This window comes from Bubalus kerabau, chromosome X, assembly GCF_029407905.1.
Source record: "Bubalus kerabau isolate K-KA32 ecotype Philippines breed swamp buffalo chromosome X, PCC_UOA_SB_1v2, whole genome shotgun sequence".
NCBI lineage: Eukaryota > Metazoa > Chordata > Mammalia > Artiodactyla > Bovidae > Bubalus > Bubalus kerabau.
This window is the reverse complement of record NC_073647.1, coordinates 113,773,147-113,799,645: the sequence shown is the minus strand read 5'-3', so window position 1 is coordinate 113,799,645 and position 26,499 is coordinate 113,773,147. Positions and strand designations below refer to the sequence as shown.

At 41.5% G+C, this 26,499-nt stretch overlaps 1 protein-coding gene across 1 annotated transcript; it reads right to left on the bottom strand.

Moving 5' to 3' along the window:
- Positions 1–5,318: 5,318 nt before the first annotated feature.
- LOC129639866 (zinc finger X-linked protein ZXDB-like) lies at positions 5,319–15,937 on the bottom strand. Its single transcript, XM_055565137.1, has 2 exons — positions 15,919–15,937; positions 5,319–11,344 (listed from the first exon to the last, which is right to left on the bottom strand). Exon 2 carries the CDS (start codon positions 11,260–11,262, stop codon positions 8,854–8,856), a length of 2,409 nt encoding a protein of 802 aa, XP_055421112.1. The 5' UTR covers positions 11,263–11,344; positions 15,919–15,937; the 3' UTR covers positions 5,319–8,853.
- Positions 15,938–26,499: the final 10,562 nt, after the last annotated feature.

Sequence of the window (26,499 nt, the reverse complement as noted above, 5' to 3'; positions counted from 1 at the left end):
GGGCTGCAGTCCATGGGGTCGCGAAGAGTCGGACATGACTGAGCGACTTCACTTTCACTTTTCACTTTTATGCACTAGAGAAGGCAACCCACTCCAGTGTTCTTGCCTGGAGAATCCCAGGGACAGGGGAGCCTGGTGGGCTGCCGTCTATGGGGTTACACAGAGTCAGACACGACTGAAGTGACTTAGCAGCAGCAGCACCCCAGTGTTCACTGCAGCACTATGTACAAGAACTAGGACATGGAAGCAACCTAGATGTCCACTGACGGATGAACTGAATGGATAAAGAAGCTGTATTACATGTACACAATGGAATATTCAGTTCAGTTGCTCAGTCGTCTCCGACTCTTTGCAACCCCATGAATCACAGCATGCCAGGCCTCCCTGTTCATCACCAACTCCCAGAGTTCAGTCAAACTCACGTCCATCGAGTCAGTGATGCCATCCAGCCATCTCATCCTCTGTCGTCCCTTTCTCCTCCTGCCCCCAAACCCTCCCAGCATCAGAGTCTTTTCCAATGAGTCAACTCTTCACATGAGGTGGCCAAAGTACTGGAGTTTCAGCTTTAGCATCATTCCTTCCAATGAACACCCAGGACTGATCTCCTTTAGGATGGACTGGTTGGATCTCCTTGCAGTCCAAGGGACTCTCAAGAGTCTTCTCCAACACCACAGTTCAAAAGCATCAATTCTTCAGCTCTAAGCTTTCTTCACAGTCCAACTCGCACATCCACACATGACCACAGGAAAAACCATAGCCTTGACTAGACGGACCTTTGTTGGCAAAGTAATGTCTCTGCTTTTGAATATGCTATCTAGGTCGGTCATAACTTTCCTTCCAAGGAGTAAGCATCTTTTAATTTCATGGCTGCAATCACCATCTGCAGTGATTTTGGAGCCCCAAAAAATAAAGTCTGGCACTGTTTCCACTGTTTCCCCATCTATTTCCCATGAAGTTATGGGACCAGAGTGGGTTGCCATTTCCCTCTCCAATGCATGAAAGTGAAAAGTGAAACTGAAGTCGCTTAGTCGTGTCCAACCTTCAGCGACCCCATGGACTGCAGCCTACCAGGCTCCTTCATCCATAGGATTTTCCAGGCAAGAGTACTGGAGTGGGGTGCCATTGCCTTCTCTGAACATATACACTACCATATGTAATATAGATATCCAATGGGAACTTTCTGTTTGACCTAGGGAACTTAAACCATGGCTCTGTAACAACCTAGAGGGTTGGGATGGTGGAGGTGGGAAGGAGTCAAGAAGGAGGGAACATATGGATATCTATGGCTGATTCACATTGATGTATGGCAGAAATCAACACAGTATTATAAAGCAATTATCCTTCAATTAAAAATAAATTTTTTAAATGTATAAATTCTCTAGAATCACTTCTAGTACACCCATTTAAAATGATACATCTTACTCTGGTAAAATCTATAAGGTACCTCTTTAGAATTCTGTTATTTATTGATTTTAATAATTTTCCATCTAGATCATGTCTTTGAACATAAGGACAATACTTGTCACATAAGAGGTACTTAAGAGGTAAAATATTTATTAATGGATTAGTGAAGCATCAGTACTCTTGCGTGGAAAATCCCAGGGATGGAGGAGCCTGGTAGGCTGCAGTCCATGGGGTCGCTAGGAGTCGGACACGACTGAGTGACTTCACTTTCACTTTTCACTTTCATGCATTGGAGAAGGAAATGGCAACCCACTCCAGTGTTCTTGCCTGGAGAATCCCAGGGACAGGGGAGCCTGGTGGGCTGCCGTCTCTGGGGTCGCACAGAGTTGGACACGACTGAAGTGACTTAGCAGCAGCAGCAGCAGTGAAGCATACTTAGGTATAATACCTCAGGGTGTTTCACATATTACATACTCAATACATAACTGCTGATTGGTACCTTGGTAAATGGATTTCCCTGGTGGCTCAGTGGTAAAGAATCTGCCTGCAATGCAGGAGCTGCAGGAGACATGGGTTCAGACCCTGGGTTGAGAGGATTCCCTGGAGGAGGGCATGGCAACCCATTCCAGTATTCTTGCCTGTAGAATCCCATGGATAGAGGAGTCCAGCGGGCTACAGTTCACAGGGTCACAAAGAGTCAGACACAACTTAAGTGTCTTAGCATGCACCTTGGTAAATATGTATCAGTTCTGTTCAGTTCAGTTCAGTTGCTCAGTTCTGTCTGACTCTTCGTGACACCATGAATCGCAGCACACCAGGCCTCCCTGTCCATCACCAACTCCTGGAGTCTACTCAAACTCATGTCCCTCGAGTCAGTGATGCCATCCAGCCATCTCATCCTCTGTCATCCCCTTCTCCTCCTGCCCCCAATCCCTCCCAGCATCAGGGTCTTTTCCAATGAGTCAACTCTTCGCATGAGGTGGCCAAAGTATTGGAGTTTCAGCTTCAGCATCAGTCCTTCCAATGAACACCCAGGACTGATCTCCTTTAGGATGGACTGGTTGGACCTCCTTGCAGCCCGAGGGACTCTCAAGAGTCTTCAACACCACAGTTCAAAAGCATCAATTCTTTGGCGCTCAGCCTTCTTCACAGTCCAACTCTCACATCCATACATGACCACTGGAAATACCATAGTCTTGACTAGACAGACCTTTGTTGGCAAAGTAATGTCTCTGCTTTTTAATATGTATAAAGGATGGTATTAAGGGTCAGAGACTGTTGGTGCTTTTAGATCACTGTATGCTTTCTTTTAAAATACTGTTAGGCTTCTTTCTTTAGAAAAATTGACAAAAGGGTTTTATGTGGTTTTAAATGTTAGTAATTAAAAAGAATGAAATTTAGTTGACAATCTAGGACAATGTAGGTAAATCAAATTTACCATTAAATACAGCCTAATTCCTAATTCATGCTCCTTCTTTAATTTTTCACTCTTTTTCTTCCACTCTTTTTATGGTTATGTCTTTTAGTGTATAAAGCAATTATAAAATGGAAAGACTATGATAGGGGTTCTCATGACTATGTTCTTATGCCACCATTTGCCTCTCAATTTTCTCTAGTGACAGATGTAACTCTGGCTAAGGAGCTACAAGCCTATCTCACAAAGATCCAGTGATGTTGGATTTTGACGATTCTACTACTGGCCTGCTCCAACTGAGACAAATGCAGGTAAAACTCACTCCAGTAAATAAAATTTTCATGAAGAATTGCTCAAATTCATAGTAACAATTCACGAAATTGTGACAGAGTCTGTGATAATACTTAAATCATTTTACCCTAAATATAGAATAACTACTAAACCTTAAGCACAGTAGTAGAAAAGATACTCAATGCACAGCAGAGACTGAATAACTCATTTTGATGCAGAGTAGTCTGGAGAGGTAATGTTACATCCAGATTGGTGCTTTCCAATAGAAACTTAATAAGAGTAATAGCTGTAGCTTTTAATTTTTAAAACATTTTAATTGTTATAATGCATAACTTAAAATTTTTCCATAGCCATATTTTTAAAAGTAAAAAACGATTAGGATTAATTTTACTGTTATATTACTTTAAGCAAATATTTTTAAAATATAATGTTCTCACCCCTCAAAAATGAATAAATATGTAACTTGATGGATGTATTAACTAACTAGACCCTAGGAATAGGATCTAGTTAGTTAACACATCTCACAATGTATACAAATATCAAACCACCACAATGTACATTTTAAATATTTTACAATTTTACTGTCAGTTATACCTCAATAAAACTGAAAAATATTCAAATATAATTCAATGTGTAATCAATAAAAAATACTATGAAATATTTTTGTGCACTAAGCCTTCAAAATTATGTTTGTATTTTACAGTACATCTCAATTTGGATGTTAAAGTTTCAATAATTAAAGTGAAATTTAATCCTACTAAAACAGTAAAGTTGTGTTTAACAGAAAATATTTTCAACTGTTTCAGATTCAATTTAAATTAAATTTAATTAAAAATTCAGTCTTACATTCACACTAGGCCCATTTCAAGTCCTCAATAGCCATGTAAACTAGTAACCACGTTGTTCAATGTCTCACTCAAGACAAGGTGAAGAGGCCTCTCATAATTGAAAGGGAAATAAAAGGATCAGAATTGTATAGGTAGTTCTAAGAATGCCTGAGAGAACTAAGAAAGAGTAAGTGGCCCTCAGTTGCTGTTTAGAAAGCAGATAAAGCACAATGTGGATAGCTTATGCAGGAATAACAATTATTTTAAAATTATCATTTAGCTAAACACCATCTTAACACACTCATTTCCAAAAAAGACTTTCTTACTTACTTCACTGTTAAGTGAAAATGATTATTACAGTCCCCAAGGAAACTTGAGTTATTTCTAATTTGCTATGATGATAGCTATCTCCCTAATATTTGTTCCTTCTTGTCATTTCCCACTGACAGCATCTAGTCCAGGGTTCATGTTTCATCATAGAACACCTGCGCTGCTGCAAAAGCTTTCTCACTGGTTTTCTATTCCAGTCTCTACCATCTAATTCAGGCCAAAAGCTTTCACTGGTTTTCTATTCCAGTCTCTACCATCTAATTCAGGCTTCTCAGGTGTCACTAGTGATAAAGAACCTACCTGCCAAGGCAGGAGGCATAAGAGATGAGGGTTCGATCTCTGGGTCAGTAAGATCCCCTGGAGGAGGGTATGGCAACCCACTCTAGTATTCTCACCTGGAAAATCCCATTGACAGAGGAGCCTGGTGGGCTCCAGATCATAGGGTCACACAGAGTTGGACATGACTAGAGCAACCTAGCGTGCACGCATGCACCATCTAATCCGTATTGTACACTTCCATTATATTAACACTCTAGATATCATTTTCATGATCTGACTCCTGAATTTAAACACATTCACTGGCTCTCATCTGTGTTCAGAATAAACTCATTATTCTTACCGGTTTTTTTCCCCCCGTCAGTCATTTTGGTACCAAATTAAACTTTTCCTGTTTCTCTTCTCCATTTAATCTTTTTATGTCTCCCATCAACTGTAATCTTTGTAAATGTCAGAGTTGAATATTACTCTTCTTATAGAACCTTTACTATGTTACGTTGTATTTTGCACAATGATGCTTAATAAGTATTTATTAACTTGAAATAAATACAGTGGTACCTCCAGTTAATAAATTGCCTTCTCATATGCCTCCTGGATAAGAACATGAAGAGACAAATAAATTTCATACTTTACTCATAATTAACTCCTGCTATTCAGCACTGTGTTATATTCATTACATTAATATATTCATTATATATTATTATAATATAATATAATATATTATAATATATTATATATAATATATTCATTACATTGATAAAAATGCCAATGCCAGTATATTTTTAACATGATCAATGTGATCAACAGAGTACCCAGAAATAAACCTGTTTTAAGCCATTATATTATTATGCTTCCAATTGGCAAGATTTTTTAAATAAACCAAATGGAGGAGAAGCAGAAAGGAAATAGGATTAAATTAAAATGTGTACAATTATTTAAAAGGACTGATGGCAATTTTAAACCATCAACAACAGAAATTTAACTTCATACCTTTAAAGTATAAAAAGGTCCACCATTTTTTTAGAAAATGGAGTTGAAAGGGAATTATTTGAATGAATTTGTTCAATGAAATCCTGTGAACCCATGAGAAAAGTTAACATCTGTCTTTTGAAAATTCAATGAGTAGGAAAAAGTATAATGATTTTTTTATTGGATGGAACTTGGTTTAAGGAATTCAAAAAAAGAAATCACAGTATAAATTATCTTCATGTGTAAGTAATTTATTTGATGTTTGCTACTTGTGTGTTCATTCCAATCCTCGACGCACATTAACTGCCAGATATGCAATATAGTGGTCAATTTAAGAGTCCTTAATGAATTACAATATTTTTAAATGTGCTTTATGAATACAAATATTTCTAAAGCAAAAAGAGAAAACACTGAGTAGACACAATGAAATTCTGAGCACTTCTCTGATTTACAAAAGTATGTCTACTTTTATCACTAAATGAATAAAACCATTTTAAAAATATATTTATGTGGATATGTGTGTATACTCCCTTACACACAGTACATAAACATTTCAAAGTGACAATTTTTTGGTGCACTTCCAAAGCGCTACAATAAATGTCATCCATAGACATTCACATGCAAACACTACTGGGCTAGTACACTACAGCAAATAAAGAGTTTTAACTGAACTCCTTGGCAAAAACTTCTTAAAAATGGAAATAATGAAACAGAAATCCATTTCTTGTCTGCACAATATAGAAAATAATGTCTTATATCATCTGAGTCATATATATACACACAGGATTATTTAAGCTCAGAAAATAACTTCTTACTATACACACAACTGCAGTGTACACTCAGCAAATGTTATCAGTGGAAGAAAATGTCTATGAGGAGATCTGAGGAACAGTGGCAAGAAGAGATCTATCCATTAAAAAATAAAAAGTAAGGCATGGCAAGGGCTGGAATGCACATACAAGGACGGGCGAGAAAGTAAACAGAAAGTAACAGAAACCAATTAAAGTGGAAAACAGCAGCTAGTTATGACACAGTAATAAATCATGAAAGTTGGATGAGTGGGAAGGGAGAGGTGAAAAGAATTTATCTTCTTTGTTTTAAGCTATATATAGAACTGTCAGTCACTAGCCAAAGTCCATTTGGAATGTGCATTTGCTAAAATGCCATGAGTCACAGCAGACTTTGCCAAAACCACCACACAGGGTTGCTCTGAACAACAGTTGTGAAGATATTCCACAAAGTTAAAAATGCCAAACTCATGTAAGACAGAAATTTTACACAATATTCAGCTTCAACCTTTCCTTTCAACTCTGGGAAAATGCAATGAGCTCTCCAAACCACAGAGAGGAGGAATCTTTCTCTGCTTCATTATCAGTTTCATGCACAAGCGACTTTGGAGGTACAGCAAAGTCTAACTCTGAAAGAGATCAAAGATGGTGACAGATTGGTCTAATGAATAGGGATGCAGATATACCTGTGAGTAATGTTTCCACTTCTGGCATTAGCCACAGAAATTCCTGGCAGGGAGGAAATAATACAGTGGAGGAAATAAAGAGATTTCCCCATCCTGCTTCACCCTAATTCTCACAAACCTTATTGTCTAGACAGGAACAGGATCAAATTATCCCAATTTCTTCCTTATAGTAAGGAGGATTGAGAGCGTGAAAGGATTGTATAAATTCAACAAGATAAGCCAAAGATGTAATATTTTTTCCTTACCTATTAAAAACTGGAAAGGATTAAAAGTCTCAGGTGTGTTAGCTATGTATGTGCATTGCTATGATCATTTGACAGCTAGGAAACTGAAGCTTAGTGAAACTAATTTATTCAAGGCCACTTATTCAACATGAATTTGACCCTGGGTCTGTTTCATCTCAGGCTTCCCTAGTGGCTCAGATGGTAAAGAAACTGCCTGCAATATAGGAGACCCAGGTTCAAGACCGGGGTCAGGAAGATAACCTGGAGAAGAGAATGGTTACCCAATCCAGTATTCTTGCCATGGAAAATCCCATGGACAGAGGAGACTGGTGGGCTACAGTCCATGAGGTCTCAGAGTCGGACACGAATGAGTAAGCATGTACATGCTGTTTCATGTCCAAGTCCTGGCTGGCAATTTCTATAAAAACAAACCTTCTCATCATCAAAAGAGAGGAGGAAGATAAATGGTGAACAGAGTCAACACATTTTTTGTTACCTTTTCTCCTTGTTAGTTCTATCTTCAAGAAAATATTTTGTCATTGAATATATTTCTAATGAATTTTTACATATGCCTTCAGCAGCATTTATTCCTCCACTAATAGTAACTCTACAAGAACAAATCATGATATCAGAAGCAAAGGTAATTATGAATTAATGCACTGATCACCGGCAGCTGCAAATATCCAAGAGAAAACTAGACATTCTGTGCCACATGCTAAAAGAACACAACACATGAAACATTCATGGCCCCAAAATCATATTTCCATTCTGACCAAGTCTCTAGATCCAAACACCAAATTAAGGAAATAGAGTGTAGAGGAATGTGACACCACATGGATATAATCACCAAGACTTAAGACTGTGGTAAGCTCTACATGTGAAATAACTTTTCTTCAATGAATTAAATGCAAAGAGACAATATGGTAATATACAGATTAAAAATACACTTAAGAGGCTTACTCAGATTCTAACTGTTTAAATGTTAACAACAAATAGCATTTATGAGACAATTATAAGCTGGAATGTTGACAGTATTAAGGAATTACTGCTAACTTTAAGTATGACAATGGAATTGAAGATTTTTTGAAAACAGCCCATGCTTTTCAGAACTATATATTGCATATTTATGGTTGAAATTATGTGATACCTTGTATTTATTTCAAAATAATACTGGAAGATGGTATGAATGGAGATTAGATAAAAAAGAATATTCATGAATTGATAATAGCTGAAGTTGGGTGTCATGTATATGAATGTTCATTATATTATGTGTATATTATGCATGTTTGAAAAAAGCACATGCAACATCACTGAAAAAATGTTCTAATTTTTCTCAAGGAAAGAAGCATATTATCAAGGAATCATAGAATTGAAAAGACCTTTGAAACAATCTATTCAAACCACCTCATCTCATAAATAAGGAAATTAAGGCTCAGATAGGATAAGTGACTTGTTCAAGGTCACACAACCCGCAAGTTCCAGACCCAAGATCAGGATTTAAACCTCCAAACTTTCAGCCCAAGGCTCTGTTCTCCTTCAGACCTATAAGAAATGACTGTATTTAAGCATTCAGGCCAGAATATTCTCAAAATTGAGTGTCATCAATAAAAGTAAGCCATGTGGCAGGAATGAACAGAATTTAGTTCATACCAAAAATGAGCTGCCAGTCACTGTGATAAGATCTGTTTCTTTCTGAGACCCATGGTTTCCTGCTGGATTGGAGAATCCAAACTGGGTTTCTTCCTCCTGTGCAAAGAAGTCCGAGTCAGGATGTACATTCCATTCCGTTTTGGTTGGTGGCAGTAGTTCTGAGACACTGTTTTCACAAAGGGTGCTTGAAGGAGTCAGAGCATCTGTGTCTACTGTTAGCTTACTGCTAGGGATCAAAGCTTGGGGCTCTTGACTCGAGTTTTTCAAAGCCAAAGAGCTCAGAGATGCCAACGGCCCCGCACTTAGACTTGAGACATCATCCATATCTAAGGGACCCTGCTGAAAACCTGCTGCTGTCGTTCCAAAGAAGAGTGAGGTATCCAAACTTTGAGGAAGGTCACTGGTGGCCATCAAGGCCTGAGGGTCCACTGCCTGCCCTAAGGAATTATTATTATTAGCAGGGAGGTTTCCTGCCAGAGTTGAGTTCACAGAAGCCACATCAATAGTCAAGATCCCAGAGTTCACCAATGCCGTGTCCAGTACTGCAGCAGAACTATTACCAGGCGCATCAGAGAAGAGAGACACAAGCTCTGCATCACTGAGGTCACTCTGCCCCTGGCTGGTAAGTTCACTGCTGGGTGTAAGAGAATTTGCAGCTTCCAGCTGAGCTAAGAGATCCTGGCGCAGGTTGTGCCTTTTGGCCATGTGGGTCTTCATGCTGTGCTTGGATGTGAAGAGTTTATTACAAGTGGCGACTGGGCATCGGCTTTTCCAAGTGTCCACATCCTGCAAGTGTTTCTTGGAGTGAATGTAGAGACTACTGCGAGCAGAGAACCTGGCACAGCAACCTTCCACCGGGCACACAAAAGGCTTCGTGCCCAGGTGGGTTATGCTGTGGCCTTTCAGATGTTCAGCCCTTGTGAAAGATTTCCCACACCCTTCCACCGGGCACATGAACCTCCGGTCATCGTCGTGCTTCCGTTTGTGCCTTAGGAGTTTGGACATGCTAGTGAAGTTCCAGCCACAGCCCTCAAAGTCACAAAGGAACGGTCTCTCACCAGTGTGGCTCCGAAGGTGAATTTTCAGCCTACAAGCCTTGTCATACTGTTTACTGCAGCCAGGAAAGGAACAGGAAAAGAGTTCCTGTTCCCTGAAGTGGGCGCGGTTATGGGAAAACAGGGCACTCACTGTGATAAATGTCTTCTTGCAGCTGGAAAACGCACACTGGTAGGGCCTCTCAGGCTCGAAGTGGCTGCGCTGGTGGGCGCTGAGTTTGGCCTGCGTGGGGAAGGTCTCCTCACACACCTCACATTTGAATGAGTTCTCCTGCTCGTGGCCCTTCATGTGTGCTTTGAGGTTATACACGGTGGTGAAGCTCTTGCCACAGCCCTCTGCTGGGCAGCCGAAGGGCCTCAGTTTGTCGTGTGACTGCAGATGCCTCTTGAGCTTGTAGGAGGTGGTGAAGGTCCACCCACAACCACCCAGGGGGCACTTGAAGGGCCGCTGGCCCTGGCTGCTGCTGTGTGTCAGCAGGTGCACCTTCAGCTGGTGCTTCTTTGCAAAGGTTTGTCCGCACTGCACCTCAGGACACAGGTACAGCAACACGCCCTGGCCTGGGCCTGGCGGCCCGCGAGGGCTCTCAATAGCCGCCAGGCCCTCCGCCTCCTCCTTGGGCGCTGGGGCAGGCGCAGGTTCTGCCCGCTCCGCCAGCAGGAGGTCGGGCGGCAGCTCGGGACAGTCTCCAGGCTGCGCAGCGTGCGGGATCCCAGCTTGCGGGACGATCAGACCCCCGGGCTGCGGTGGGGGCGTGGCTAGGGTGAGGACGCCGTTCTCCAAGCGCAACAGCAGGTTTTGGTTGTGAATGGCGACTGTGCCTGCGAAGGCCGCGGCAGGGCCCAGGCCTGAAGCGGGGATCGGGGCCAGGGCCGGGACTGGAGCCGGGATAGCCGACAGGCAGCTGGGGCCCAGCGCAGGGCGGCCCTCGGGGTTCGCGCCGCTTTCGCCCCCCAGGAGCCTTGGGCCCAGCCCGGCTTCCTCCCTCCACACGGGCCCTGTGGCCTGGCCAGCGCCCGCGGTAGCTACGTCTCCACCCACCGGGTCCAGCAGCACCAGGAAGAAGTCATCGCCTCCGCTCCCGCCGCCGCTGCCACAGCCGCTAGCGTGATCGGGCCTCAGCGCCAACGGGCTCGGGCCTGGGCCTGGGCACGAAGAGGCCGCGCTGGCCTCCTCACGCCGCCGCCCGGGCCCGCCATCTTGGGGGCCCCGGAGCAGCAGGAGGCGGCGCGCCGGGGCCTGACTGGCCCGCAGGTCAGGACCTCCGCGGATCCGGCCGCTGCCCTCGGGGCTGCCAGCCCCGCCGGTTTGTCGCATCCCGCGAGCCGGGAGCAGCCTCGGGATTTCCATCTCTGCGTCCGTGAAGCTCCACTGGAACCAGAGCCGCGGAGGAGGCGCGATCCCGCCCCCTGCCGCGGGCCCGAACACGTTCCTGAAAGAGAAAAAAAAAGTGCACTGCGCAGAAACTGGCCCTATCAGATATTAAAACGTGTTGAACGCCACCGTGATTTAAATATTCTTGTACAGGGTCTCTAGAACAGAATAAAACGCCCAGGGGCAGAGCCTCATATACATAAATAAGTTCCCCTGTTAATATTAGTAGGAAATCAAGGAGGTCTTCAGAGATTCAAGGGAAATGGCAGTTCACTTCAGTAAAAAGTGCTGGAATGAATACCTTAGGTATCTATCTACTAAATGGCAACATAAACCGGAACCTCACGGTATGTATCAAAATAAACACATACACCCCAGTCCCTCCCAGTGCTAAGCATGGTAGTTAGCACTTACCATGTGTTAAACACTGTGTATTGGATGGATGGTTGGCTGGATTGATAGGTGACAGAAAATTCCTGAGAGAATACACTATGGAAAATTATGTCTTTTTAAAAATTTTCCTGGAGACTTCCATATTCAGAACTGTCTTGAGCAATGTCCTCAGGAAAATTTGTCCCATAGTTAAATTTTTCGTCCTGCTATTGCAGAGACTATAATGAGTAAGAGGTGGGGTCAAAGCAGATTAGCACTGTTGAGCCTAGAAATGCAAGGCCTGGAGGATGAAGTAGTTTATATTGAAATCTGGAAGACCCAACCTCCTCCTGGGTTCTCCCTATAAGGTGCACAACCTAAACCAACTCTTTGCTCTTCCAGCTTTGGGTGATGCTGCTAAGTCACCCCAGTCATGTCCGACTCTGTGCGACCCCATAGACGGCAGCCCACCAGGCTCCCCCATCCCTGGGATTCTCCAGGCAAGAACACTGGAGTGGGTTGCCATTTCCTTCTCCAATGCATGAAAGTGAAAAGTGAAAGTGAAGTCGCTCAGTCGTGTCCGACCCTCAGCGACCCCATGGACTGCAGCCTACCAGACTCCTCCGTCCATAGGATTTTCCAGGCAAGAGTACTGGAGTGGGGTGCCATTGCCTTCTCCGTCCAGCTTTGGGTACACCATGGTAAATTTCATGTCCAATCTCACAGCATGATGAGGACATTCCTCAGCTTACTCTAGCTTCTCCAGTACGTGGAGGTCTCTGGACAGCAGTACTGGTGAAATGTGATAGGGTTAACCCTAAGTTACTGTAGTGGACTGTCCTGAGAAAAAGGCACAGATGCCTTTTGCCTGCCCAGTAGCCTCGGTGTGCCTGCTTGCATTTAAGTGTGGTGGCCTAGTCTCACTGTAATGGATTTGGCCTGTGATGCCTAATGATCTTATTAATATTGATGATGATCCTCCAATTTGTCAGTCATCAGTGAGTTGGGAATTGATTTAAATATAGGGTGAATTATCTGGCAAGAGAAAGGTTTCAAGTGCTGACTAGATTATGGGATACCTATAGTTTAAATGGGCCTCCCTGATGGCTTAGTGGTAAAGAATCCTCCTACCAGTGCAGTAGACACGGGTCCATCCCTGGGTCAAGAAGATTCCCTGGAGAAGGAAATGGCAACCCTCTCCAGTACTCTTGCCAGAGAAATCCCATGGACAGAGGAGCCTGGCCAGCTATAATCCATGGGGTCCCAAAAGAGTCAGGCATTTTTAGTGACTAAATGACAGTTTAAACAATCCCTTCTTTTGCCTCTTCTAATGATAATGGACACTTACTGCTCTCTTGATTAAAAGATCAAGTTTTTCATCCATAACAGTTCAAACCTCATCAAAAGTTCTACATCACACATTTTATTTTCTATTATGTTTTTTGGAGAAAGCACTTATTTTTTCAAATCTGAGGCACACAGAAGTGCATATAACGTATCTGCCAGGTTTAGATAACGCCAGGGAAGCCCCTTGTAAAAGCAAACACACGTAACCAGGACCAAGGTCAAGAAATAGAACATTGCCAGCCTTCCAGACTACAGCCACTGGTATTCCTCCCAATCACAACCCACACTCTCCCCTATGGATATAGCCATTATCTTGACTTTATGATGATAATTTCTAAAATACTTTTTTATAAACATGACTTTACAACTTTTGTATGCATTCCTAAGCAATACAGTTTATTTGAAGTTGTGTCAGTGGAATAATACTGCATGCTCCCCTTTATGGCCTGCTTCTTTCATTCTATATCATATTTATTTGAGAGACTCATCCATCTTGTGCCTAGTAGCCTTGGACCTTTTGTCTCCATCATTGACTAGCATTCCAATGCATGATTTTAGCAAAGTAATTGTGATATGATTGTATCATTCTACACTGGATAAACACTGGGGCTGTTTTTAGCTTTTAATCATGAACAATGGTGCAATGAACCTTCTTGGGCATTTTTCATAGGACTCATGTTTAAAAGTCTCTTGGGTATACAAGCAAGAAGAGAATCACTGGCCCATAGAGTATGCATATCTCCAGCTTTTCTACATGGTGCCAAATTGTTTTCTGTAGTGGCTGTACCAACTTATAGTCCCAGTAGCAACATAGAGAGTTCCTCTGCCTGCATATCTTCATCTACACCAAATATTGCCAGAATTTAATTTACTTGTTTTCCTCTACTATTAAATTTTTGCACATTCTTACGTTTATGAACATTTTGGACATTCTCTCCTATGAAAAGCCTGTTCATGTTCAACTCTTTCACCATTTTTCTATTCTATTTCCCATCCTGTTTTTACTGATACAGTGAGTTATTTGTGTGTTTTAAATATCAATCCACTGGTGGTTATATGTGTGGCTAAAATAATCTTTTGTTTTGTTGTTTGTATTTTCTCTTCTGTGCTGTGCTTTGTGAACAGACTTTAATTAAGACATGCTTAATTATATAACATACTTAATGATAGCATAGTCAAAATTTATCATTCTTTTCCTTATGGCTAGTGTTTTTCTGTTTCAAGAAATCTGTCCCTGCCCTGGGGCCATAAAACTATTCTCTATATTGTCTTCTGAAATATTTATGGTTTTGCCTCTCACAGTTAGGTCATAATCCACCTACAAGTGATGTCTGTGTATAGTGTTGAGTAGGGTTTCTTTCTTTTTTTTATGTGGATATCTGATTGTTTCAGTGAACCACTTATTGAAAAGTCTGCCCTTTTCCAACTGATTTGCAGTTCTGCATGTGTCATAAATCAAACATCTACCTATGTATGGGCTAGTTTGTGTATTCTCTATTAAGTACCATGGCTCTATTTATCTGTCTACTTAAAATACCACAAATTCATCCCTACAGTTCTACAGCCAATTCTGATATTTGGATAAGGCCACTCAATTCTACCTTGTTCTTCAAGAATGTCTAGGTTATTTTTTTGCCTCTCTTGAATCCTTTTCAAATATCAATTCATCAGAAAAAATTCAACCAAAACCCCATTTAGGGTTCTAATTGGGACTGCATTGCACTTTTAGATTTGATTTCTTGTCTAGAATATAAAATGCTATTGAATGGATATGGTGTGCCTTTCCTTTTAATAAAAACTTCATTAATATGTCCCAATAATATTTCATTTTTCCCATAAGAGAGCATTTTATCCTAGGTACTTCATATTTTACAAATACTGCCTTTGAAATTTTCATTTTGTAAATATATTGCTGGTAAATAGAATAAAATTGACTTCTGAATGTTAATATTTTATCCTATAAACAGCCACCTAAACTCTTTTATTGATTCTACCAATTTGTCTGTAAATACCTGTAGAATTTAGTGTACAGAATTATATCATCTGCAAATAGTGCCAGTTTCACATCTTCCTTTCCAAGCACTTTGTTCCTTCTTTTCCCACCTACTATACTTTCTGGGTGATAGTGGACATTCTTACTTCATGAAACTCTCAAAAGAAAGCTTTTAGTAATTCCAAGAATGGTATTTGTTGTAGGTGTTGTGTTCTGTAGCAACCTGGATCCAATCAGGAGATGGAAAATACACAGTGGACAGGAGAAAATTAAACATAGTGTTTAAACATAAAGAATTATTAAATATGACACATGTAGGATATATAGGATATAGGAAAACTCTATATGGTATTCTGGGTTTGAGAAGCATGCCCAAAGAAAGACAAACTTGGAATGGGGGTTCTTCCACAAGGCTAGAGATAACAGCTCATTGGAGAAGGTGTAGCAGAACCTACTGGATGGCAGAGAAGTTTGCTAATTTACCAGTGCCAGAGCCAGTCTGCGGAACCAGAGCTGGTCTACAGTGGCAGAGTAAACAGGAAGGTATCCTCTGGTGAACATCAGTGTGGGAAAGCCACAGCTCATGGCCAGCATGTGGACATGTAGTAGGAACAAGGGACCTGGTGGAGTTGGAGGCCTGGAACTAGCAATGTCCTATACATAGGATCAGGAGGGCCTCGATGATGTGAGGGTCGCAGCCTTTGGATAAGTGCAGGAGATAAACCTAGTGGTGGGGTAAGGTGAGGAATGAGTGCAATCAAGTAGGGGGAATCAGTGGGTACGTGGCATGGAGCACAAGATATCCCTATGAAGAGGCCCACAGAAAGCTAACCAGGCCATACTGGTTCTGCACAATTGATGAGGACAGTTTTTCTGGGCCCATGCTTGGAGCAGAACACCTAGGCTATCATTACACTCACACTTCTGACAGTCAGAAGTCACAGGAGAGCTACTTCCTCCTTCAATGTCCATCCAGTGTCTTCTACCTGAGAAAACAGAACATCATGATCACTCTGAAAGAGAGATTCTTAAAGTAATCCATCCATTATCAGAGAACTTATCTTAAAGGGTGAAATTAGAACAGGGAGGCAATACATTAATAATTGGTTTCATATCCTTCATCAGTTTAAGGGTGTCCCTTATATTGTTACTTTGCTACACGAATCATAGGCACCCTGTTGTTTTCCAGTCACTAAATCATGTCCAACTTTGCAAACCCATGGACTGTAGTGCACCAGGCTTTCCTGTCCTTCACCATTTCCTGGAGTTTGCACAAATTCATGTCTATTGAGTCAGTGATGTTATCTAACCATCTCATCCTCTGTGGCCCCCTTCTCCTCCTGCCCTCAATCTTTCCCAGCATCAGTCTTTTCCAGTGAGTCAGCTCTTTGCATCAGGTGGCCAAAGTATTAGAGCTTCAGCCTCAGCATCAGTCCTTTCAATGAATATTCAGGGCTGATTTCCTTTAGAATTGACTGGTTTGGTCTCCTTGTTATCCAAGGGATTCTCAAGAGGCTTCTCCTTCACCACAATTTGAAAGCATTGAATCTTTGGCACTCAGTCTTCTTGTTGGTCCAATTCTCACATCCGTACATGACTACTTGAAAAACCATAGCTTTAACTATCCAGACCTTTGTCAGCAAAGTGATGTCTCTGCTTTTGAATACGCTGTCTAAAATAGGCAAAGAGTTGGACACGACCGAGCAACTGAACTGAACTGAAAATAGGCACCCACTCTATCATCATACTGTTTCTCTGGTCAATTAATGATTGAAGCAGCAGGACTGGCCATTTAAAGAGTTATAATAGACGGCTTATAATTCTTGTTGGACCCAGGGCTGCTTGGCCTGAAATGAGTTTTGCTGCAAAACCCAGGCTCTGGCACAAAGTGGGTGTCATGGGGCTAGGGCAGAGACACTGTAACCTCTGCATTCTAGGCCTACCCAGGGCTTGCCTGTTCTACCTGCAAGAACAGACTAGGTGCATGCTGAGATTGCCTCTTACACCATGAGTGTGAATAGCACATGTTCTACTCAGGAATAGACTAGTTTATACCTGAAATGTAGCTCTACTCTTTTGATTAGTACCTGATTTAGTACCTGAGCTAAACAGGGAGAGAAGATACTTGGATTTCATTTAAAGCCATACTCATCAGGACACTGTCCATGGAAGAGCAGGGAAAAAGATGCCTGTGTGCTAACAAAGTGCATGTATTTGCCAGTGTTGTCAACTTGAGTACTTTAACTTCACTTTTCTAGCTTGCCTTTAGGCTCAAAAATGGACAAAAATTGATGAGGGGAAATGACCTATAATTTTGCCATTCTTAAATGACAAATTATCCATTCTTTAGTGACTGAATTGGCATCTTATACTAGGAAGGAGAGACAATTTAATTTAAAAGAAAAAAAAACTTTATTCTTTTGGTGCATCCATATTCATGGATAGAATAAGATACCACTAAATCCAGAGGCGGGGGGGATACTGTTATAGTTGCTCATCCTTGGAATATTGAACTCTCTTCCTAGTACTTCCAATGTATAAAGCATATTCACCTCTTCTGTTCAGAAGTCACACAAGACACATTAACCCATAGCCTTCTGTTCTCACACAGGACTGGGGTGGCTTCCTATTCCAAGCACCATGACAACTTGTACAGGAGGAACCGAATATGAATAGTAGGTTTATCCTTTATAGGCTGTTGGACCTGCTGCCTTGGCTCTCTTAACCACCGGGCATGCAATGATGAGACACAAATGTGAAATCTGAAACTTGCTCACTAACAAAAGGAGAAACTCTCTAGGGCTGCCGCACGGGAAGATTTTACCACTGGGGATCCAAGCAGGTGCTCTCACTTGGTAGAGATCATTGAGAACCAGGTTTTGTGGAGATATACAATTCTAGTCTGGTTTCTGAAGGTGGGCAGTGTAGCTGCAGCTGTTGGAGCTCTCCCTGCAGCAGGAAGGTGAATTTGTGAGTTCCCCACAAACCACTGTCACAGAAAGCTAACCAAAATGATCACATGGATCACAGCCTCATGTAACTCAATGAAGCTATGAGCCATGCTGTGCAGGACAACCCAAGACGGATGGGTCATGGTGGAGAGTTCTGACAAAACATGGTCCACTGGAGAAGGGAATGGCAAACCACTTCAGTATTCTTGCTTTGAGAACCCCATGAACAGTATGAAAAGTCAAGAATATATGACACCAGAAGATAAGCCCCCCAGGTCAGTAGGTGTCCATTATGTTACCGGGGAAGAGCAGAGAAATAGCTCCAAAAAGAATGAAGAGGCTGGGCCAAAGTGGAAATGATGGTGTTGTGTGGTGGATGTGTCTGGTGGTGAAAGTAAATTCTGATGCTGTAAGGAACAGTACTGCATAAGAACTTGGAATGTTAGGTTCATGAATCAAGGCAACTTGGACATGGTCAAACAGGAGATGGCAAATGTGAACAGTGACATTTTAGGAATCAGTGAACGAAAATGGATGGGAATAGGCAAATTTAACTCAGATGACCATTATATCTATTACTGTGGCCAAGATTCCATTAGAAGAAATGGAGTTGCTCTCATAGTCAACCAAATAATCTGAACTACAGTATTTGGGGTCATTCTCAAAAGCAGCAGAATAATCTCAGTTGGTTTCCAAAGCAAACCATTCAACATTACAGTAATCCAAGTCTATGCCTCAATCACTAATATCAAAGAAGATGAAATCAAACAGTTCTACGAAGACCTACAAGACCTTATAGAACTAACAACCAAAAAAGATGTCCTTTTAATCTTAGAGGATTGGAATGAAAAAGTAGGAAGTCAAGAGATACCTGAGTAACAGGGAAAATTTGGGCTTGGAGTACAAAATGAAGCAGGGCAAAGGCTAGCAGAGTTTTGCCAAGAGAACACACTGGTCATAGCAAACACCCTCTTCCAACAACACAAGAGATGATTCTACATATGGACATCAGCACATGGTCAATACTGAATTCAGATTGATTATATTCTTGACAGCCAAACATGGAGAAGCTCAATAGAGTCAGGAAAAACAAGATCTGGAGCTGGCTGTGGCTCAGACTATGCACTCCATATTGCAAAGTTCAGGATTAAATTGAAGAAAGTAGGGCAATCCATTAGACCATTCAGGTATGGAGGTGACAAATAGATTGAAAGGAGTAGATCTGGTAGACAGAGTGCCTGAAGAACTATGGACAGAGGTTTGTAACATTGTATAGTGCCGGGGTCCAGCCCCAGCTGATCCAGGGTATTCGAAGGAGAGACGGCATAGGCAAGGGTCAGGAAACAACTGCTTAATTACACGTTAATTAAGGATACAAAGAGTAATAGAATGAGGATAGCTCAGTAGGAAAATTCAGTGGAGAAAAGAGGCTGAGTAGCTTGGTTTACGCGGGAGACCAATAAAACTTCAAGACAAGAAGTTTGCACCACTTACGTAGGCCGCAGGCGTCCTTCCGTTCTCCCGAAGGAGAGGAGACACTGAGGCCTCCCCGGTCAGATCTTAGAAGCCCAGGCATAATTAGCAAGCATGGCGGGTTCCACGCTCCAGATGGAGACTCAGCCAGAATTTGGGAGAGAGAGTGACATAGGGAGACCAAGTTTCAGTGAACAAGGCCCGCACTTTATTTTCCAAAGTAGTTTTTATACCTTAAGTTATGCATAGAGGATAATGGGGGAAGGGGTGGAGTCATGCAAGGACAGCAGTTCCTGGTTTTAATCTAAGCCAGGCTTTCAAACTTATCATATGCAAAAGTTCAGGTGATTGACATCATCTTCTGGCCCGGAGGCCTGTTAACATTTTAAGAAACTTATTTTTCTCTAAAGGTGATTATTCCAAAGTCAGGCACCAGCCTCCCAAAAAGCATTGGACAAAGCTGCATTTTACATTTCTATACACCCATTATATCAATCAATACACTGCCAAGGACACAGTAGGTAAGGAGTATGGAGACTTAGCAGCAAACATTGGCTCAACAAGTGAAAAAACCCTTCACCAATACAATTTCTAATCAATCTTTTAACTACTCAAAGGAATCTGTGTTTAGGCAGTTTAGAACATCTCCTGCCTCTCACAGTTGGGAGGCTCTGAACAATCACATGTGGCCGGAAAAACCTATTCAGGCAGGCTAGAGGATTTCCAAAGGAGTTTGTAGGTTGAAACACTGTCACACCCAGGAATTGTTAACTGCAGCTGTAAGCTAACTCTCTTTTCAGAGAGAGGTAGTGGGGGACAGCCCCCCGTAAAGTCAGAGGTGTAGGTGAAAGCACAAAGCAGAAAGTAGGCAGACTCTGGTTTTGGGGGTAGATGCTCGAGAATTTCCAGGGGGACTCCTGAGGCTCGATCCCGCCTTTGCATATGCCGAGCCTCCTTCCTCATGACCTTTGCCACGGGCGGAGTGCCTCACGCTGGCTCCCGGCAGTGATAGAATTCCAGTTGAGCTATTCCAGATCCTGAAAGATGATGCTGTGGAAAGTGCTGCACTCAATATGCAATATGCAATATGCACTCAATATGCAATATGCCGGCTCCCGGCAGTATAGAAGGCAGTGACCAAAACCATCCCAAGGTGGAAGAAATGCAGGAAGGCAAAATTGTTGTCTGAGGAAGCATTACAAATAGCTGGGGAAAAAAAAAAAGAGAAGTGAAAGGCAAGAGAGAAAGGGAAAGCAAGCCTTCCTAAGTGAACAATGCAAAGAAATAGAGGAAAACAATAGAATGGGAAAGACTAGAGATCTCTTCAAGGAAATTAGAGATACCAAGGGAAAATTTCATGCAAAAATGGACACAGTAAAGGACAGAAAAGGCAAGGACCTAACAGAAGCAGATGAGATTAAGAAGAGGTGTCAAGAATACACAGAAGAACTAGGCAAAAATGGTCTTAGTGACTCAGATAACCATGATGATGAGATCACTCTCTTAGAGCAAGACATCCTGGAGTGTGAAGTCAAGTGGGCCTCAGAAAACATTACTATGAACAAAGCTAATGCAGGTAATGAAATTCCAGCTGAGCTATTTCAAATCCCAATAGATGATGCTGTTAAAGTGCTGCACCCAATATGTCAGCAAATTTGGAAAACTCAGCATTGGCTGCAGGACTGGAAAAGGTTTTCATTCCAATGCCAAAGAAGGGCAGTGCCAAAGAATGTCCTAACCTCTGTACAATTGCTCTCATTTCACATGCTAGCAAGGTAATGCTCAAAATCCTTCAGGCTAGGCTTCATCAGTAGGTGAACCAAGAAATTCCAGAAGTACAAGCTGGATTTAGAAAAGGCAGAGAAACCAGAGATCACATTGCCAACATCTATTGAATCATATAAAAAGCAAAGGAATTCCAGAAAAACATCAACCTCTGCTTCACTGACTATGTTAAAGCCTTCAACTGTGAGGATCACACCACACCCCCCCTCCCAAAAAAAAAAAAAAAAAAAACCTGTAGAAAATACTTAAAACGGTGGCACCTTACCTGCCTCCTTAGAAACCTGTATGCAGGTCAAGAGCAACACTTAGAACCAGACATGGAACAATGGACTTTCAAAATCGGGAAAGGCTTGTGACCCTGTTTATTTAACTTATATGCAGAGTACATCATGTGAAATGCCAGGCTGGATGAATCACAAGATGGAATCAAGATTGCCAGAAGAAATATCAGCAACCTCAGATATGCAGATGATTTCACTCTGATGGTAATAAGAGTGAACTAAAAGAACTACAGAGCCTCCTGATCAGGGTGAAAGAGGAGAGTGAAAAGCTGGCTTAAAACTCAACATTCAATATAGTAAGGTCATGGCATCTGGTCCCATCTTGCACTTCATGGCAAATAGATGGGGAAAAATTGGAAACTGTGGTAGATTTTTTCTTGGGCTCCAAAATCACAGCAGACATTGACTGCAGCCACGAATTTAAAAACTCCTGTTCCTTGGCAATAAAGCTATGAAAAATCTAAAGAGGGTATTAAAAAGCAGAGACATCACTTTGCCAACAAATTTCTGTATAGTGAAGGCTATGTTTTTTTCCATTAGTCATGTATGGATATGAGAGTTGGACCAAAAGAAAGGCTGAGCACTGAAGAATTGATGCTTTTGAATTTTGATGCTGGAGAAAACAACTTGAGAGAGTCTTGGATGGCAAGTAGATCAAGGCAGTCAATCCTAAAGGAAATCATCCCTGAATATTCATTGGAAGCTGAAGCCAAAGCTCCATTACTTTGGCTACCAGATGTGAAGAGCTGACTCAAGTTCCTGATGCTGGAAAAGATTGAGAGTGAGAGGAGAAGAGAGCAACAGAGAAAGAGATGGTTGGTTGGCATCACCGACTCAATGGACAGGAATTTGAGAAGCCTGGCATGCTGCAGTCCATGGGGTCGCAAAGAGTCAGATACAACTTAGGGACTGAACAGCAACATGAGACATAGGCTGGGAGGAACATAGTCAACTAAAATGACCCTTGTTCTGTCACTCCTGAACCATGGCAAAACAGTGAAAGTCCCCCTGTTGTGTCAATGGCAGAAAGGTACACTCTTATTCCCCGTGTCTCTCATTCCAACCTGCTGTGCTTTGGCAGAGGATGCAGAGCAAGAATGCTGAAAGTTCACATAGTTGTTTCTCCCTGGTTCAACTGAGATAAGAGGGGATGGGGCCAGGGTAAACTCTGTGTTACTTCTGGGGACCAGCTAGCTGTTCTTCGTGTTAACTTAACTATAGCACCACAGAAACCTCCCCATGCTGTGCATTTGCTCCTCAGAATATATCAATAATAATTTCTGAGTATGCCCAGGCTTCCTTACATAAGCTCCAGTTTCCCCCTAGGGATTATATGGGTGAGAGAGTTTTCACTCACTCTCCCTTTTTTCTTACTATAAACACCCCAAACCACACTCAGAGATTGCATGGCCACTGCAAGACTTGGCCTAGGCCTGGGTTCTCTGCCATCTGCAACCTTGGTACATTATGACTGGCTCAGGGGAATTTGATCTCAAGAAAAGAACTCATGGGGCCAATCCTCTCCCTAAAAAATATCTGTCTGGGACCAGAAAATGAACCAGGGACTGATGGCCTGAGCCCTCCTCTGGAAAATTTTTTCACTGTCTGCCAATAAAGGGCATGGCTGGGAGGGACTATCTACTAAGCAGGGAACTTTGCATAACTTGACCCTCTGCCTTCCATAGCTGTTGGAAGTTTAACCCCCTTCATATCCTGAGGATGGTTTTACATCTCAGAAGGATACATGGTATATTCCACTCATGATCTGGTGACCATAGAAACCATAATCTATCCACATTTATTTTCAACTTCTGTTCATTTCACTGTTGTCTTCACACCCTCCCCCCTCTTCTAGGAGTTTGTTCCCCAGGGCCCCATGCTACAATTAGACAACCTTACATGGATCTGAGCTTTGGCTTTGAATTCTCTGTGAGGTAAACTTTGGACTGAGGCTCAGCACAGAGGGCAGGGCCTACAATGAAAAGAGGTTCCAAGCAAGATGACTACTTTGGTCAAAAAATAAATAAATAAATAAATAAATATTTTCCTTGCAGCCTGCTTGGCAGGATCTATTTGTTTTCACATCATTTACCCCACACATCGGAGAAGGCAATGGCAACCCACTCCAGTACTCTTGCCTGGAAAATCCCATGGATGGAGGGGCCTGGTAGGCTGCAGTCCATGGGGTCGCTAGGAGTCAGATACGACTGAGCGACTTCACTTTCACTTTTCACTTTCATGCATTGGAGAAGGAAATGGCAACCCACTCCAGTGTTCTTGCCTGGAGAATCCCAGGGACAGGGGAGCCTGGTGGGCTGCCGTCTATGGGGTCGCACAGAGTCGGATACGACTGAAGCGACTTAGCAGCAGCATCCCACACATGCAGATGCAACGTGCTTGTTTAAAAGCCTAGTGGACTCTGAGGCTAGAGCTGCCACTGACCATCTTTTACACAACAGGGAGCAAACCTACCTGACCACATACAGGTGTACCTTGGAGGTATTGCAAGTTTGGTTCCACATTGCCGCAAAAACCAAATACTAATAAAGTGAGTCACATTAATTTGTTGGTTTCCCAGTGCTTATAAAAGTTATGTTTACCCTATACTGTTGTCTATTCAGTTAAAAAAATGCACCTACCTTAAATAAAAATATTAATACTTTATTGTTAAAAATTACTTTAAAAGCTTTTTTTTCTTCCTCAGCATCTCCTAAACTCTCCAGGACCAGGCCAAAGATTATTTCCAACCACTGCTGCATTTTACCTCAGCCTGTTTTGCACATGATTTACCTTTCTAGAAAGGAAGCAATTTCACCAAAGTCAACTGTGGGCTGGTATGCAACCTTAGACTGGGATCTTGAGGGATGAAGAGGTATTAGGAAAAAAGAACTGAGGACAGGAATTGGTTGAAACTTTTTTGTAAGAGAACAGTCTGTACAAGCCCAGTTTGTACATTTGAGTCCTTGACTTACCAAGTGAAATTTGCAATAACTGCTCATTGCTTTTTTGTTTTCCCAACAGCAGGTGCCTAGTCCAGAATGTCCCTTAAATTTAAGACTTCTGACACATACCTATGCCTATAAGTGGTTCACATCAGAATCAGACAGGCCCTGGGCTGGCAAACTGAAAACCAGGACCTTACTTGAGATGCACATTACTAATAGTATAGAAAAAAGCATATTTGTAGAATACAAAGAAATAGTTGTAAACTATGACCAAGAATGCAAAAAGGACAGCACCACATTAAATAGAAACAATTTTGAACATTTTGATTTAGTATTCACTTTAAAGAAAAGCTATTTGTATAATAGGTTGACAAGCACTTTCCAGACCTTAAATTATTTGAGGATTCTTTCACTCCAAACATTTTCCATTCCTTAAATTAGAAAATAAATCCATGTTTAAATTTTCCTGAACACCTTTACCACAATCAAAATGGTTACCATACCTGCCACTTCTAAAAACTTTTTTTCCCCTTTGTATTACTTTCCTCTCTACTTAGCCCATCCCTGTCCCTAGGCAACCACTGATCTGTTTTCTTTCACTATTGTCTTTATTTCACGAAATGCCTTTTTCATTTTGTTGAATTTTATATAAATGTAATAATATGCTATATTCTCTTTTTTGTCCTAACTCAGCATAATTATTTTGAGATTTTTTCCCAATGGTGTTATTTTGAGCAATAAGTTATTTCTTATTGTTGTTGTATGATGTTTCATCATATTTCTGTTTGGGCTGTTTTTAGTTTTAAATACTACAAATAAGCTGCTATAGATATTCATGTACCAGTCTTTTTGAGACCTATGCTTTCATTTCACTTAGATAAAATCTTAAGAACAGAACTTTTTAAGAAACCACCAAACTGTTTCCACATATCTGTAACATATAATCTCATCACCCTGAAAGAAAATAACCTACAGCCCAGATTACTGTACCCAGCAATGATCTCATTCAAATATGAAGGAGAAATCAAAAGCTTTACAGACAAGCAAAAGCTGAGAGAATTCAGCACCACCAAACCAGCTCTCCAACAAATGCTAAAGGATCTTCTCTAGACAGGAAACACAAAAAGCTTGTATAAACTCGAACCCAAAACAATAAAGTAAATGGCAATAGGATTATGCTTATCAATAATTACCTTAAACGTAAATGGGTTGAATGCCCCAACCAAAAGACAAAGACTGGCTGAATGGATACAAAAACAAGACCCCTATATATGTTGTCTACAAGAAACACACCTCAAAACAGGGGACACATACCGACTGAAAGTGAAGGGATGGAAAAAGATATTCCATGCAAATAGAGACAAAAAGAAAGCAGGACTAGCAATACTCATATCAAATAAAATAGACTTTAAAACAAAGGCTGTGAAAAGAGACAAAGAAGGACACTATATAATGATCAAAGGATCAATTCAAGAAGAAGATATAACAATTATGAATATATATGCATCCAACATAGGAGCACTGCAATATGTAAGACAAATGCTAATAAGTATGAAAGGGGAAATTAACAATAACACCATAATAGTGGGAGACTTTAATACCCCACTCACACCTATGGATAGATCAACTAAGCAGAAAATTAACAAGGAAACACAAACTTTAAATGTTACAATAGACCAGTTAGACCTAATTGATATCTATAGGACATTTCACCCCAAAACAATGAATTTCACCTTTTTCTCAGGTGCACACAGAACCTTCTCCAGGATAGATCACATCCTGGGCCATAAATCTAGCCTTGGTGAATTTAAAATAATTTAAATCATTCCAAGCATCTTTTCTGACCACAATGCAGTAAGATTAGATCTCAATTACAGGAGAAAAACTATTAAAAATTCCAACATATGGAGGCTGAACAACACGCTGCTGAATAACCAACAAATCACAGAAGAAATCAAAAAAGAAAACAAAATATGCATAGAAATGAATGAAAATGAAAACACAACAACCCAAAACCTGTGGGACACTGTAAAAACAGTGCTAAGGGGAAAGTTCATAGCAATACA